The sequence below is a fragment of the Peromyscus leucopus genome, chromosome 5 (assembly GCF_004664715.2).
Source record: "Peromyscus leucopus breed LL Stock chromosome 5, UCI_PerLeu_2.1, whole genome shotgun sequence".
NCBI lineage: Eukaryota > Metazoa > Chordata > Mammalia > Rodentia > Cricetidae > Peromyscus > Peromyscus leucopus.
Genome location: NC_051067.1, coordinates 52,045,998 through 52,062,595, shown reverse-complemented (window position 1 = coordinate 52,062,595; position 16,598 = coordinate 52,045,998). Strand labels below are relative to the sequence as shown.

At 41.3% G+C, this 16,598-nt stretch overlaps 1 protein-coding gene across 1 annotated transcript; it reads right to left on the bottom strand.

Annotated features, from left to right (window-relative positions):
* Positions 1 to 94: 94 nt before the first annotated feature.
* Positions 95 to 15,971, bottom strand: Gtpbp4 (GTP binding protein 4). Its single transcript, XM_037205947.1, has 13 exons — positions 15,856 to 15,971; positions 12,265 to 12,435; positions 10,635 to 10,738; positions 10,414 to 10,550; positions 9,364 to 9,464; positions 7,732 to 7,824; positions 6,647 to 6,838; positions 6,122 to 6,187; positions 3,356 to 3,445; positions 2,844 to 2,954; positions 1,314 to 1,391; positions 850 to 901; positions 95 to 453 (listed from the first exon to the last, which is right to left on the bottom strand). Exons 1-13 carry the CDS (start codon positions 15,901 to 15,903, stop codon positions 335 to 337), a joined length of 1,362 nt encoding a protein of 453 aa, XP_037061842.1. The 5' UTR covers positions 15,904 to 15,971; the 3' UTR covers positions 95 to 334.
* Between the last annotated feature and the right edge of the window lie 627 nt (positions 15,972 to 16,598).

Here is a 16,598-nt window from a genome sequence, read left to right as displayed (position 1 = left end):
CTTGGGAAAGCAATGTCACTTGCTGGACTAGCAGGAGGAGGTCTGAGGATACTCAGAAAAAAAAAAATGTCTACAACAGTTACAGAAAGAAGACTGTGCCAGTGACAGATCTCCACAGTATAGTACCAATACAAGCCAAAATGACACAGCCCATTACAGGCCAGTTAGAAAGGCCTGGGCATCACTAGGATTACAAAGGGCAAAGGAAGAACAGATTCCTCTAAATGGAGGAGTGATGGCTCCAAGTAATCCTAGAACAGGGTGGAAGATGCCTCAGGGCATAGAACAAGAAGAGATCCAAGGGGAAAGAGTTGAAGTTGTTGGGGGAGAGTAATTAAAATGTGATGCAGACCTTCATGATAGCTGGATCGATATAATCAGCAACATTATGGCCTTCCCAGATCTCTGGTATCTTATCATATTTTTCAGATGAATTCATTAAGTCCCAGTATTCTAAGGTTGGGGAAAAAAAGTTATGTTTATGGTAGTTTCTAGTATCTTCAAGTACTGTGTAACTAAAATGATTATTCTCGATGCCAAGTAAAACCACTTTACAGAGGTAAACAGAACAGTTGTGTCCAACACTGCCTAAGTTATTACTAACAAGATCAACACTGACCAACATCTGTATGTCCAATCTTCAAATACTACAAAAATAATCCCATCATATGAAACAACAGAAAATAATACAGAAAACATTTTACACAGCTCTGTATATCTGTAACTTTTAATCTTCAAAAAAATTAAAAACTTATAAACCAACAAATTCACTAGAAGACTTTCATTCCCCGTACTTTTTTTCCCTGAAACACTTTTCATACAACTGACATTTTAAAACGCCTTACTTACTCTGAAGATCCAAAATATAATCATCTCCCATTTCCAGCTCAAGATCTCGTTCCTGCAAAGAAAACCCCCAAAAGTTTATTGTAGTTTTTACGTTGCCAAATGCTTTGCTACCTCCTTGCCAATAAACAGCCCCTGACCCTTTCTGTATCTATGATGGATGAACAGGAGGGCTGCTTTTGTCCACTTGGTGGATTATGTGTCTCATGCACTCTGTTCACGGTGATACAACAACTGAAGAGCTTTATGAGATTAAAGAGTATGTTAAGGATTCCCCACTCTGTCCATGAACCTTACAGGGCCGAACTCTGAGCACACTCAGTTGAGTCTACTGCATCAAGCCTCCTTCATGTGACTAAAGCCCTTAGGCCTGCTACATTCCCGACCCCCATGCTGCCCTTTCTGCTGCACAGGCAAGTCTTTGCCACACTCCACAAGAAACCCAGACAAGAGGTACTGTAACCTACCCTCTTCTTCCTGGGCTCTGCAATCTCCATTCTTTTCCTGCGGGCCACCACTCCTTCTGGGATGAAAGGGGGCCTCTCCTAAGAACACATTATTGAAAGTATGTGAAATGCCTTCCAGAATATGAGAGGAACGTAAAAGAAACCAAAAACTAAACACAAAGGCAGTCTACGGGGACACACAAAACCACGAAAACCAATGGAAACAAAGTACGTTCTAGGGAATGAGTTTCAGGGACACAGTGGGTCTGAAAGGAGACAAGACAACCCTCGAAAATGATTCCACAGTCTATTAGGCAAAAATCCAAAGTATTCAGAAAAGTATGTAAGAAAGACAAGAGAACAGTAGATCGATCAATGAACAAGAAACAAACATAAATCCAAGTATGTTTAGAATCCAATGGCATTAAATTCACTGATTAGTTGAGACCAATGACTACCCCACAAAACCAGGCCCACAAGTGGTAAATCACACCTCCCTCAGAACAAAATAAATTCAGCATACACAAACCTTCTATCCAGAAGAGAAATCAAAGCAAAAACAAAACCATGGAAATATAGAGAAAAATGGTATTTTAGAATGAACATAGCCTGTTCTCTATACAACTCAAAACCTAACAACTATGAAAGTATTTTATGTAAGGTGTAGCTTTTTTTTTTTTTTTGTTTTTCGAGACAGGGTTTCTCTGTGTAGCTTTGAGCCATTCCTGGAGCTCGCTCTGTAGACCAGGCTGGCCTCAAACTCACAGAGATCTGCCTGGCTCTGCCCCCAAGTGGTGGTATTAAAGGCATGCGCCACTGCCACCTGGCAAAGTATAGCTTTTTTGAGATTTTTTTTTTTAAAAAAAAAAGAGGGACTGGAAAGATGGTTCAGCAGTTAAGAGCACTTGTTGCTCCTGCAGACCTGAGTTCAGTTCCCAGCACTCATGTGGCAGCTCACCACTGTATCTAACTCCAGTTCCAGGGGATCCAATGCCCTCTTTTGGCCTCCACAGACACCAGGACACACAGTGTACATACTTACAAAGCAGGAAAGACATTCATACACACAGCAGAAAAATAAAACTATAAAAAAAGTGACAAAGATTAAAAAAAAAAAAAAGGAAAGGAAAACTTTAAAAACTTATATCCCAAAATACAGATTTATGTATAGTAACACATGGATAAAGATGCAGGCTGCTTATAATGCCAATAAAATAAAAATATAAAAAAAATAGTTCCATTGCCTAAATTTAAAAAAGGTGTGTGTGTATGGGAGGCGAGTTACATCTAAGACACTTCTAAGGGACAAACAAAATGGTTCCTAGCAACAGCCTGACAGGAAGAAGCGGGGTGCACAGAGCTCGTCTTTATTTGGTCTTTCTCTCATGCACATGTGACTACCAAGAATGGAAAAACTGTCACCACTATGTGAAGTCCATTTGTATCCATGTTTAACAAGCTGCAACACCAGGACATGTGGCAAGCGCCCACTGACCAAGCACAGCAACACAGTCACTGGACCTCAAAGGCTCCTGCAAAGGACCACCTTACCTTATCATCTCTCTTGTTTGGCACAGCTAAATGCAATCTGTTCAGAACCTCATTCACTTTATTTCCTTTCATTTTTGTTTCTACTCGATGAGCCAAAAGCCTATCACAAGCCTGAAAAAGTACAAAACCATGGCAGAGTCACAAAACCATTCTACACCAGGCCCCCTTCACACATAACAAGGGAGAATCAAGTGCCCCAATCACTGACAGGCTGACAACTGGGTAGGGAACTTCCTCCATACCTACTTCAGCAGGTAACTATGCCACCTCTTTCTGGGCTGAGGGCCAACCCAAGACTGAATTCTGAAGCAGCTCAGTATCCTTGCCCCCTCTTCCTCACAAAAATCAAATGCTCCCCCCGCCCCCGGGGCCCCCCCCCCGCCCCCAGATCTCTAGCAATTTCAACAATTAATCCTAGTCAAGGAAATGTCAGTAATTCCTAAAAAATGTTTCCCACCACACTGACTTGTCTAGAACAAAAACACTGCCATCTGAGTTAGGGAAGCACTAACCTCTGTTTTAACCTGAATGACACCTTCCTCAGTCAGGGTGCTGGTCTCAATGACAGGGAATCCTTCAGCCTGCAAGTCCATAAATATTTTCTAGGAATAAAAGAAACATGCATTGTTGTTTTCCAGTTTCCCAGAGAACAAGCTGTACTGTTTTGCAAATGGAAGTTGCAAACGAACAGCCATGATTGGTTTTTAACTCCTAAAGAACGAACAGCTGTTAAGTTAATTTTTCCAATAATATTTCTACAATTGAAAATAAATAAATAAAAAGATAAATAAATAAGCAAACTCGTACAGGATCAAACCGGATCAGAGTCACACAAACCTGAAACCCTACAGAACATTCTATAAGCTCTCCCCTCCCATCTTACTCCCAGCACTAGAGATTGAACTCAGCTGTAAGATGCCACTGACCTACATCCCTAGCCCCAAGATGTAAATTTTCAGAGAAAAAAAAATGCAAGAAAGAGAAAGACCAAATTTTGTTGTTTTGTTTTTTAAAAAGCAGGGGCTTGATTTATAGCCAAGGCTGGCCTGGAACACAATACATAATACAAGGTGGCTTCTGTCCCAGCCTCCATCTGTAGAATTGATGTATATCTCTATATGCAGAAAAGAACAACTTTTTCAAAAGATGTTTTCAATGCTATTTATTTTAAAGTTTCTGCCAAATGAGCCCAAAAGAACTCTTTAGGAAATATAAAAAATTGTTTATTAATCTATCATTTTATGAATCACTACAACTCTAAAAAAGGGACTTGGTATGTCCTCCAACAAATGCCATGTTTACAACTACAAACAACTCCCTAGTTTTTAGAGGCAGGGGAACAACTCCCAATAGACATTAAAGCTTCCCATGAACAAGGTCAACTTCTGTTATCAAGGGACTAAAGCATGGTTTCAGAGAAAGCCAGGGTCTGAGCACAAATTCTGTCATTTAGCAACAAATGACCTGGTGCATAATGTAGTCACTGAGCCTCTCTGTGCATGTGGTAACTGTCAATTGTCACTACTATGTGAAAAGGACTGGTAAGTACAAGGACAGGCTCTACAATACAAGTGTTAAGCAAGCTGTACATTTTTTTAAAACACCATCTATCTATTTCCCAATTCATGTAGTACCAACGACTGAAGATGTAGACATTCCCTTTACTAGAAAGATAAGCTAGGGACCAGAAAAATGACCTAAGGTGATGTCCATTCTCTATTAGACAGCTGGCAATAAATCAATTATCCAGACAACTGGGCCTCAGAAGGGTGACTCACTTTCCTACTGTACTGCTGGTGAGTAACGAAGCTGGACGTGAGGCTGACCCCAAAGCCTGAGCAGCTGACCAGTCTGTTTCACTTCTCAAGCTTTCCTTGTGCTACCCACTCTCCTTCTCCACTCTTCAGTGCCTTTTAGACTGACAAATTGAAATTACTTAAAAGACATAAGGGTTGTTTGTTTTTGTAAGACAAACTGATTCTGACATCAGGAGCAGATAATTAGTAACTTAAAGAATGCAGGGTCTTGACAGCTAATCTTACTACTTGCGATGTACAGATGGGAGGATCAAGAGTTCAAGGCCATCCTGACTTGTCTTTAAATAAATCGCCAAACAAAACCAAAATATGCTGTGTTCTGTCCTAAGTAGACAATTTAAGACAAGCCAATCCTTTCTATTTATAAAATACCCCAATAGAAGAGTCCTTATTATCTATAAAATAATCCAATAGAAGAGTCCTTATCATCTATAAAATACCCCAAGAGTCCTTACTATGTATAAAATACCCCAACAGAAGACTTCTTACCATCTATAAAATACCCCAATAGAAGAGACCTTACTATCTATAAAATACCCCAATAGAAGAGACTTTACTATCTATAAAATACCCCAATAGAAGAGACTTTACTATCTATAAAATACCCCAATAGAAGAGTCCTTAGTATCTATAAAATACCCTAATATTACAAAAGATATAGCCAGATAGCATTTTCCATTCTAATGTATTGGTTTTCAGAAAGCCAGCGTGCACTAGTCACCTGCGCAAACTCATATTGCTGCCATACCCCAGGGGTTTGGACCAGGGATCTGTGTGCCCAAGAATATTAATATTTGACAAGCTAACAGGTAAACATGAAGAGAGCTTCTAGTTAGGGACCACAGCGAAAACACTGCAAGAGTACAAGTCTCTCAGAGCATTTATCCTGAAAACTATCTACTAAAAGGGTTAAATTATTTAAAAAATTATGCCTACCAACACTGCCTGCTTCGTGGATAATGTTGGCAGACATTCTTCCGAGAGCTTACAGATTCTTGTCCTCTTTCACTCACTTGTCCAACTTAATCACAGACTCCTTTATATAATAAAGTAAGCCATAGTCACACCATTTCTAAAGAGAAACTTCTGGGAAATGCTTCCCTAGATCACCTGATACCCTAAGGCCAGGGAAAGATAAAAGCACACATCAAGGCACCTGGCTTCCTCTTGGGGACCAACTTAAGAGCAGTCCCTTCCTAGGTAACCACATTTCCCAATGGTTCAATGTAGCAACCCCCCGCCCCCCCAAACACAAGTGTTTCCACAGACTGAAGACAAAGAAGGAATCAGGAAACTGTTTTTCAGGTTTAATGTCCTGCCACTAAACACTAAGGGCCACCTTAGTTTCTAGACTAAAAAACTGGTCTAGAAGCGCTAGAATTCCTTCTAAATGAACATCTGAGGATTCAAAACTGGTTTTTTTAAAAAAGTATATATATTTAATATACTCAAGTGATTTACCTGATCTTCTTCAGAAAGCTCAGCTATTCTCTTCACATCACATTTGTTTGCTACAACAATAAGAGGCTAGCAAAGAAGAAAAGAAATTATTACTCTCACACTACACAATAACGTAGTCCCCACTCCTTGCCCATGCCTTTGCTTTGTGCAATTTCAGTTACCCAGGCTGAGATCAACTAATGCTGGAAAATACAAAGTGCAAAGTTCTACAAATAAACACTTTATAAATTTAAATTGTGACCATCCTGAGCAGTGCAATGAAACCTTTTTTGTCTTAGTGCTTCATTCCACCCAGAACACAAATCATCCTTTTGACTGGCTTATTCACTGTGTATGCTACCAGGCAACCAGCCACTTGGTTTATGTCAATTATCACATCAACTGTCACAGTACTGTTTGTGGTCAAGTAACATAGAACATTCAATACCATCCATGGTTTCAGGTGTTCACAGTAGTCTTAGAACCCACTACCTATGAGTAAGTAGACACTGGTGTGTAAATTAAAGTATTAGTTACCACACTTACCTTGTTAATAAACAGAGGTCTGATATTCTGGAAGAGTTCTAATTGCTCCTTCAACCCATGTCCACACTGCTCAGACAAATCCATCACATACAGAACTGCAGCTCGAAGGTGGGCCAGGGCTGTGATAGCCTGCATTTCAATGGTGTTCCGATCCTCCAAAGGATGATCCAAAATCCCTGGGGTATCTACAACCTAACAACCAGGCTTCATTACCCAAAGTACCCTGACAAAATGTCTTGTCTGATCCCAGAGCCATTCTCTTACATCCAAACCAGTTCTAGCAAAACTAGTAAATAAAATATGAGATCAGAAACTGCCCACGATAAAATAAACAAAGGAGGAAAAAGTACATAATTCTTTATAAAACCAAAACCAAAACCAAATCTGGTATGGTGACTCACAGCTGTAATCCTAGCACCAAGGAAGTGGAAACAGGACTGCCGTGAGTTTAAGGCTAGAATGACCTACACAGTGAGGCTAGTCTGGCTAGAAAGAGACCCCGTCTCAAAAGGACAGATACAAGGATCTAAAAAACCTGTAGAGCCCATTAAAGAGAGACTGGCCTTGGGAGAAATGAGCCCTCTTTTCACACAGCCATCAAAACCCAGGAAAACTAGAATAAATGACCAACTCTCCCAACTCCCAAGACTTGGCTTCTTCATCATTTATAAAATTAGATTTGGTTGTCAACTAGACTGTCCCATGCTTTTCAATAGTAAATGTCATTTCTAGTGACAGAGAATATTTTATTCATTAGAGGCATCATTAAAGAAATGAAATCACCCCTGCAGAAGTAATGCAGAAATCCATACTGTCAGCTTTCTCTCAGTTACATAAATGTGATCTGTTATTATACTTTTCCAAACCTCGGACCAGTACTCTTTATCATGATGGAGAGATCTCAAGTTCTTGGTGAGACCAGAGAAACCATCCCCCACCTAAGGATTGTCCATAGAGGACACTGCTTACCACTGGCTGTATACTAGGTGCACTATGGGAGGAGATATGATACAGCTCTTTAGAAATCATCAAATTCTATTAAACCAAAACCCAGGATTATTGTTCTCTTTGCAAATAAAACTTACCTGCCAGCGCAGATACTTATAGTCCATGTGCCCAACAAACAGAGATTTGGTGGTAAATGCATAGGGCTGAACATCCACGTCTGCTCTTGTTACCTTGAAGAAGACAAAAATGATACTTTCACAGTCACCAGAGTTTCATACCACAATTACCCCTAAACAATCTAAACATGGCACCCACAATTTATCAAGACTAATTTTAGCCAAATACAACATTGCTGAAGTCACAGCTACATAGGCTACTGATGCAGGAAGATAATAGGCTCAAAGTCAGTCTGGACAACTTGGAAAGACTATCTCAAAATTAAAAGGATAGGGAATAGCAGCTAGAGGGAGAGCACTGTCTTATACATGTGAGGCCCTGGGTTCAACATGCGTGTGCGTGCGCACGCACTCACACACGCAGGCACGCGCGCACGCATTCATCCCTTGTTAGTAGAAAATAAAATCCCAAGGACTGTACATGAGTAAACTGCACAGGACAGATATTATCTGCTTTGGCAAATGCCTGGCTCTTCCCTTACACCAGGGTCCTACCAGCCACTCTCTATTCTCCAAGGTTCAATATGCAATTCATGTCACTCAGGAACTGAAATTTTCATCTTGCTGAATTAGTTTAAACCACAATTCAAAAAGCTGCATGTGGCCAGAGGCCACTGTATCATCCCCCAGAACAAAAACAATCACAGCAAATTTAGAGCAAGCCAACAAGCATTTGAAACTTCAATTAGAACCTCCAAGAACATTGTTTACTACCAAGTCAGGGCAACTTGTGGGCAAAAATAAAACCTACTGGGCCAGCAAGGTGGCTCAGTAGGTAAAGGTGCCTGCCACCAAGCCTGATGGCCTGAGTTCAATTTCCAGGACCTATATAGTAGAAAGAGAGAACCAACTCCTGCAAATTGTTCTCTGGCCATCACACACACAAACTCACACATGAACGCACGCACAAAGTTTAAGGCAAAAATGTTCTGGAATTAGGTGAGTCCTAGTATGTCCAGAAGCAGCAAATTACTTTTACTTAAATGTCATACCAGAGATTAAAAATTCTTCTCAGATAAAGAGAGAGACAGCCCAGGCATGGAGCCCATACCTAATAATCCCTGCACTCTGGAGACAGAGGCAAGAAGATAGCAGGTTCAAGATCAGCCTGGGCTACATAACATGTCTCAGAAAGAAAAATAAATAAATAAGAGAGGGACGCAGAAAATCTATTACAATGGACACATAGTTCACATGAAGGCTGACACAATCACCAAGGTAACAAATCACCCATGTAGCTTTAGGCTGGGAAACTCCAGCGCAGTGAGTGTCACCAGGTATAAGGGCATTCCCAGAACAAGCTGACACACTATCAGGAAAACCTCTCCATCAGTTAACAGGGCACACAAGAATCAAAATGAACTGGCCCAGCAATCACTACATACATCTAGGTTCCTACAATGAGTTAAACCTCCTGAAAGGAACTTGAATGTGCTTCCACATCAGGACCTAGCGAAGACAAGGGTAATCTTTATTTACTAATGACTAGTTAGAAGATTCCCAAGACCATCCTAAATCCAACAAAGGGAATGCAGTAGTACTTTGACCTAAGTTTAATCAGACAGCTGCTTTATAATAAAAAAACACACCTACCTTATTGATGAAGCTGGATTTCCCAACATTTGGATACCCACACAAAAGCAGAGTCCTTGTATTTGGGTCAATGGTTGGCAAGCGGGATAAATGTTGACGTACTATAAATATAAAGAGTTTCAATGAAAAATTAAAAATTTAAGATTGGCTTGAAATTCTACTTTCTACTTAGTCATACCCCAGGTTCCTGGTTACTTTAATAAACTAAAATGGTACAAATTCTTCACCCTAGCTTTTTTTAGGGTGACAGGAGCACACTGGTGGTTGAACCTAGGGCCTTATCATGCTAGGGAAGAGCTGTATCACTGAGCTACACCCCCAACCTACTCTTTATTTTGAGGCTAAGTCTCACTTAGGCAGGCTTTGCATTCACTCTAGCTCGGGCAGGCCTTGGATTTGTACTGCTACCTGAGCCTCCTAAGTAGCTGGGATTACACTCTCCTAATTGCAAAAATGATGGGGAAAATGAGGGGGTACGGAATAACTGGAGAAACTAACAGCATATACAAGTACACACAAGAGTATTTTCCAAATATGGCTACACCAAGAATCAGGTGTTTAACCTACCAATCTGCATTTCAGTTGCTCTAAGTTGAAGTGAGACAAAGAACCATGCTTGGGAAAGATGATTACTGACATTTGGCTACATGCATGCTGTGACATGAACTAGTTCCACTCAGTTACCTCACCTGCAACACCACCACAGCTCTAGCATGGCGCCCACTAGGCTATCATGAGAATCTCACAGATCTGTAGAAAACACTTTCAAAGAACCTTGATGAATCATTTCAGGGAAGAATAAAAATGCCAATCAAAATGATTGTAGGGTTAGGGGTGTAGCACAAGGTCCAATTTCCAGCTCTCACTCAGAAATTATCCTATTAAATAGTGTTTTTAGGTGTACGTTTTTACTTACTAAATACTAAAAATATGCATTTCCCAAAGCTCCCCCCCAAAAAAAAATTAAAATGAAAAAAAAAAAAAAGTTAAGAGTAAGTCCCAAACAAAAGAACATTGTAAAACACATTTCTGCTTATATATAACAAGTACCTTGTTCCAAATACTCCAAACTCTGCCTCTGTCTCTTGATAATAGTACACATGCGCCCAAGGGCAGCACGCTTCAGCTGCTTGCAGCGGTACAGAGAATCACCATATTTCATAAGCCGCACATAATCTTTAGCAACACTTAGAAAAAGAGAAAATATCTAAGGTTTTTTTTTAATTATCTTATAATAACTTATAAGATACTATAATAAGAAAATACCTTACTTGTCCACCAAATTTTTGGCAATATTTATTTGACCTAGAGCCAACTTGTAATGATCCTTGTCATAGAGGATATTCATCAAGTCAGCATAAAATGGATGGATATCCTATAATGAAAAAGTGAAATATATGTCACCATGGTGCAGTAGTTTCTTAGCCTTATGCAACAAACAGTAGAGAATTATCTCCCTTTCCTCTACCCTGCAGCTGTGATCCTCAGACCCCTCTCCTTGCCAATAACCCTGTCAAATTACTCCTCTAAGAAAACAGAAGCGCTCCCCAGGGACGGAGCTATAGCAATCACTTGTAGTCACCCCAACCTCCATCCTATGACAGTGTCAGAACTACTTAGGACAACACACACACTCACACACACCTAAGGAACTTAGTTAATGCTGGCAGGGAGGGAGCTAGTTCACCTTGTCTTTCCACTTGAACATGCTTCACCAGAATTTTATGAGCTCAAGTTCACTAATAACTTCCCAACTGCCAATTCTCTCTTCTTGCCTGATGCTCCCTCTGCCTACAGGATACACTCTCTTCAATTCTCTCAGTTTCCCTGCAGACACCTTATTTCCTAACTCAGCTTTCTTTCTTTGATGTGACGCACTATGTATTTTTATGTTTATGCTTTACTCTGTGTTTTATGTTTGTTTTTGACAGTCACATTATGCATCCCAGGCTGGTGAAGAACTCAAGATCCTCTATCTACTGCGACACCAAGCTCGGCTGGGGATAGAGCCTTTATTACTGCTCTACCCCTAGTGCTTGCCATATAATATGTTCAATGACTTATAATTCTGAAAACTCTATCCATCTGAGAACCATTTCAGAGTAGCAGGTGAGATTGTTACTAGGTAGTAATAATAGAACAGGCAAGCATATGATTTCTCCCATCTCTCACATATAAAAAATAATGAATAAGATAATGTAAAAAGAACCACAAACACTCGATTAACTACTTTAAAATGCAGTTTACTAAAATCGAGTGTTGCCTAATATCAAGTCAGTTTAGATCATTTCATTCTTTTTTTCTAACCCTCAGGTTCTTTCTAGTACTTGACCTTTCCCAAGAAATGAACAGTGCCTGCTCTTCCATTTCTGAAGCCAATAAACAAGTGACAGCAGCCAACTGCAGAGAAGTGTGTCCAGCTTTGTTTAAAGCTCTCTGTGCTATCCCTTGTCAGCAAAGGAAATGGTCAGTGTTGAACCAACCATCAAAGTCCATGAAGTACCAAGCTCATAAACTTTGGTACCTTTGGCCACTGATGAACCCACAGGAAAAGGAGGCCTCAGAACAGGGAAGGGTGGACAGGGAAGAGTGGAAGTTTGGACATACCACAGGCCACCCAAGAATCCTGGGCTTCAGAATATGCAATCAACAGCTTTCATCTAAGCTAACATTGGCACTGGCAAGCCCAGACACTCACTATAAACAAAGCCTAGGAAGATAGCTTTGGGAAGAGCACTGAAGATTCGAAAAAACCTCGATTCCAAAACTAGCTTTGTCATTAAATGCTGAGTAACTGACAAATTAATTATTTCATTTCTCCTCTGACAAAAGAATATATCAAACTGGCTAAACATTGATTCTTTAAAGGCTTACATTTACATAACCATATATATCACTTACATCCAATTTGGGGAAATCTGTCAAAATCTGTGACAGTCTGTCATGGTAATTCTGTTGAGTATATTTGACTTTTCTCATATAAAAATGTCGAATTCGATGAATTTGATAATGTTTATGAATAACTGTTGGAGTCTTTCGTTGAGTCTTGGATAATGTCAGGTCAATAAAGTCCTATGATTAAAGAAAATAAGATGCAATTCAAATATGTACTTTCTATCCATGTGCTTATAACTGTCTTAAAACACTAATCCAGTACTACATGTGTAAACTACAAAATTTACTTTCCTAACTCATCTTTATAGTTTCTGGCCTTTAAGAAAACTTGCTAGCCACCACCAAGACCAAGATGGCTGGGAGACTGCACATTCCTCAAGAATGCCTGAGCGAAAGGGCCACTGCTGGTGCTGTCCACTGGTGTCGGAAGCCTCACTTTAATTACACCCTCGCTCAGCCCTACACCAAGTATGCCACCATGATTAACCAGGCCACACCTTACAACTACCCAGCAACTGCTCGAAAAAAATGGAAACACTTGACATGCCCAGCCACCCCCAGGACCCTCACTTGGAATCCTGTGAATACTCTCAACTGATGGAACAGGCCTGCCCCTTTTGCCACTCTAATAAAAATGAGGGGGGGGCAACTTGCTAAATGATTGTAAGATTAAAATATATTTTTTAATCTTAATGCTTTTTAAAATATATCTTTTAATCTTAATGCTTTTTAAAAATGCTATTTTAACTTTCAAATTCCTACGAAAACTCAAAAATAAATCAGAAAAATCCCCCCCCCCAAAAAAGCAAGCCTTTCAATTTCAAGGACTTTGTAGCTTTAATTTCAAGGGAATATAAAACGAAAAAAATTAAAACCCATCATCTAAAATGTCCTATGTATATAAGGATTATTTGAGGAGTTGAGATTTTTGTATTTATTCCTCAGTAGGGGTAGGAGACCCTGCTTTTCTATGCTCATGTCTCCGCAGTCACTCATATACCATCTAAAGCTATTTTACTTTCCCTTGATCATTTCCATTAATTCAACATTGGTTATTTCCTATAATAAAGGATAAAATGGACACAATGCTGAAGATAAAATAGCGAACAAAAGACCAGGATCCAGTGATAGGAAAAAAACCACAAGCAAACAGGCAATCACAATGCAGTCTGTCAAGGATTATGAAGAACATGGCTACCTGCCCCTCCTCTGCTCTGCTCCTTTCCATGGTCCTCACATCTTTTAAGGAGACAGTTCAAAAGACGCCTACTGAAAAGCTTCCCCAGACTGGCCCACTTACCACTATATTCTTATACTGTCCTAAATCTTTGGTACTTATGGGGAGTTTGTATTCAGGGATCTTCCACATTTTCTACATTGAACAGATATTGAGTTCAATGTAGAAAATGGCACAGATCTTGTGTGGAAGAATCCACATACATCTGTCATATACTTTAAACAGCTGTAACTATACATAGGGAATGTTTTTTTTAAATCTGCAGGCAAGGCCTTTGCATGGTAACTTATGCCTAGAATCCCAACACTCTGAAGGCAGAAAGCAGATTTCTGAAAGTTCTAGGCCAGCAAGGGAAACACTGTAAGACCACATCTCTGAGAGAGAGAGAGAGAGAGAGAGAGAGAGAGAGAGAGAGAGAGAGAGAGAAAGGGTGGGAGGAGAGAGGGAAAGAGAAAGAAAAAAAGGAAGAACAAAGTCTGTGTACATTAAATATAGATGCAACTTTCAAATAGTGTTTTTGATCTGCAGTTGTTTGAATGTGGATTTGGAACTCACAAACACAGAGGGCCAATTGTATTATGTCACACATTTCTCTATCATACTGTGTGTATAAATGTACTTATTTATTCCTTTAGAAAATGATTCTTGGGGTGGTGGTGGTGGTGGTGGTGGTGGTGGTGGTGGTGGTGCACACCTTTAATCCCAGCACTTGGGAGGCAAAGGCAGATGGATCTCTGTGAATTCAAGGCCAGCCTGGTCTACAGAGCAAGATCCAGGAAAGGCGCAAAGCTACACAGAGAAACCCTGTCTTGAAAAACCAAAAAAAAAAAAAAAAAAAGATTCTTAAGCACATTATTTTCTATGCATATCTATATAGACAGTACCTAGCACATACTTTTACAAAAGTATCCCATACTCTTCAGATTGAATTTTTATTTCCAACCACCAAAGCATTACCACCGCTCATCTACAAATACACAAATTCATTTGCTTTCTAGAAACAGACCTCAGTCAGGGCAATAAGAGAGACATGCTGTACTAACATGTTAAAAAAAATTTCTTCACTCAGTCAATTATATTAACAAAGTTCATTTGATCCAATGAACTCTATTTCAAGTGAGACAAAAAGTGTACAAATTCCTTCAATATGTACTTGAGAGGTATTTGGGACAATCTTGAGGACTAAAACACAAGATGTGATTCCTAAATACAGTTATTTAGGAATACAGTGATTCCTAAATATTACAAACTAGTGAGAAAAGTACCAGAATGGTTATCAGAAAGAGGAAAGGAGAAATAACAGAGACATGTAAGGAAAAGAACTCTGTATGTCACTAATGAAAAATATGTTTTTTTGTCTTTGAGACAAGGTTTCCCTAGATCTACCTGCCTCTACCTCCCTAGTGCTGGGATTAAAGGTATGCACCACCATGCCCACTAGAAAATACTAGTTCTTTACAAAACTTTTCAAAACACTCTCATTCAGAAAGGGGGGTACTGAAAATACCCACACTGCTGTAAACTGAACGATAGTGACAACAGTTCCTTTTCTGAATTCATCCTGCAATTCATGTCCAGGGCTTGCCAAAGAAACGCGTGTATCCCCGTGGGTTCTTTTTTTGTTGTTGTTTTGTTTTGTTTTTTGAGATAGGGTTTCTCTGTGTAGCTTTGCGCCTTTCCTGGGACTCACTTGGTAGCCCAGGCTGGCCTCGAACTCACAGAGATCCGCCTGGCTCTGCCTCCCGAGTGCTGGGATTAAAGGCGTGCGCCACCACCGCCCGGCTCCCCGTGGGTTCTTTAGCCTAGCTAATACTCGACACTTTAGGGGATGTATCTTGCCACGTTGCACAAATTTGGCCTGGCTACATTTACCTTGGCATGCTTAAAACCAACTGCATTTCCCAGGTCCAACGACAAATGACAACTACCCACAAATTTTTGGACTGTGATGGTAATGAATGAAGTTTTACTTAAAGGGGGAGATGCTCCTTTGAACTTAGAATCGACGCTCACCACTGAGCACCTCAGGCTTCCTGCCTTGCTCCTCAATGCGGCCACCACCCAGACATTTTGTCACATCGGCAGGCCATACAAGAATCACAGGCTCCGGAGGACTCCTGGGGTCCTGGAGGACTCTAGGTTTGGAGGACCCACGGACACGAGGAGAGGGACTTGGATTCAGAGCCTGGGCCTGATCTCTGAGGATCCCGAAGACAAGCCCAGCAAGTGGAACCCGGCCGGGAGCCGAGTGGATCTACCATGTCCTCCCTCTCCTACTCGCGCGGATACAGGGCTGGACCCTCCATGGCGACTTGTCAAGGAAAAGGGGGATAAGCAGGAACGACCTCTGTCACCCCTACCTTGGCAGACGGCACCACCGTAATCTTCTTGAAGTTGTAGTGCGCCATGCCGGCAGTGGAACCCACGAGGAAACCTGGAGACGCGGCGGACCGGACTTCCGTTGTCGGGGGTGGGCGGGACTTCCGCCATTCTGAGTGACAGAACTTTAGCCGCCGGGCTCAAGCGTTGCGTCACTTCCTGAATGTGGGGGGTGGGGCGTGCATTCGCCAAGGCGCGCTTCTAGTCCAGACAGCGCCCTCGCTCGGCCGGGAGGTTCACCGCCGAGAGGTGACGAGCCTGGTGAGCCACGGAAGAGGTCGGCTGGCTTTGAGTGATGGGGGAATTAAATCCTAGCGGGGTGTAGGAGAGACTCCAGACTGGCCACCCTGGGGGTCTTTGGAAAGACTCCTTTCACTCCAAAGGCTGTTCGCCGCCTCAGGGGACGCCGCGGTCAGGGAGAGCGACAGAGTAGCGGGAAGACGCGGCGCTGGGCACCTTCATCGCTTGGTGTCTCCTCAGCAACAGGTGCTGTCGCCTGGGTCTGTGGAAAGTTGACACGGGGCCTCTGTTGGTAGTAGAGACTGTATCCTTCCAGGTGTCCCGAGCTCCCTCTCCCGACCTTGCAGCCTCCTCTTGGCCTGGGCAAGTGAAGAAACCCTGCCCAGCACTGCTACCCTGAACAAAGATCAGGCCCAAGACAGAGACACAAAGTCTAGCCCGAAGAGATCCACAGTAGATTGAAGCCAACCTTCTCTCCTTCGTT

Excerpts from the sequence above, each read along its gene's own strand:
- Gtpbp4 (XM_037205947.1), bottom strand. The coding sequence starts at position 15,903 with ATGGCGCACTACAACTTCAAGAAGATTACGGTGGTGCCGTCTGCCAAG. Across the intron at positions 7,825-9,363 it reads AATCCAGCTTCATCAATAAG|GTAACAAGAGCAGACGTGGA; the intron begins GTAGGTGTGTTT and ends GTCTTCTTCAAG. Across the intron at positions 454-849 it reads TTATATTTTGGATCTTCAGA|AATACTGGGACTTAATGAAT; the intron begins GTAAGTAAGGCG and ends CCCCAACCTTAG.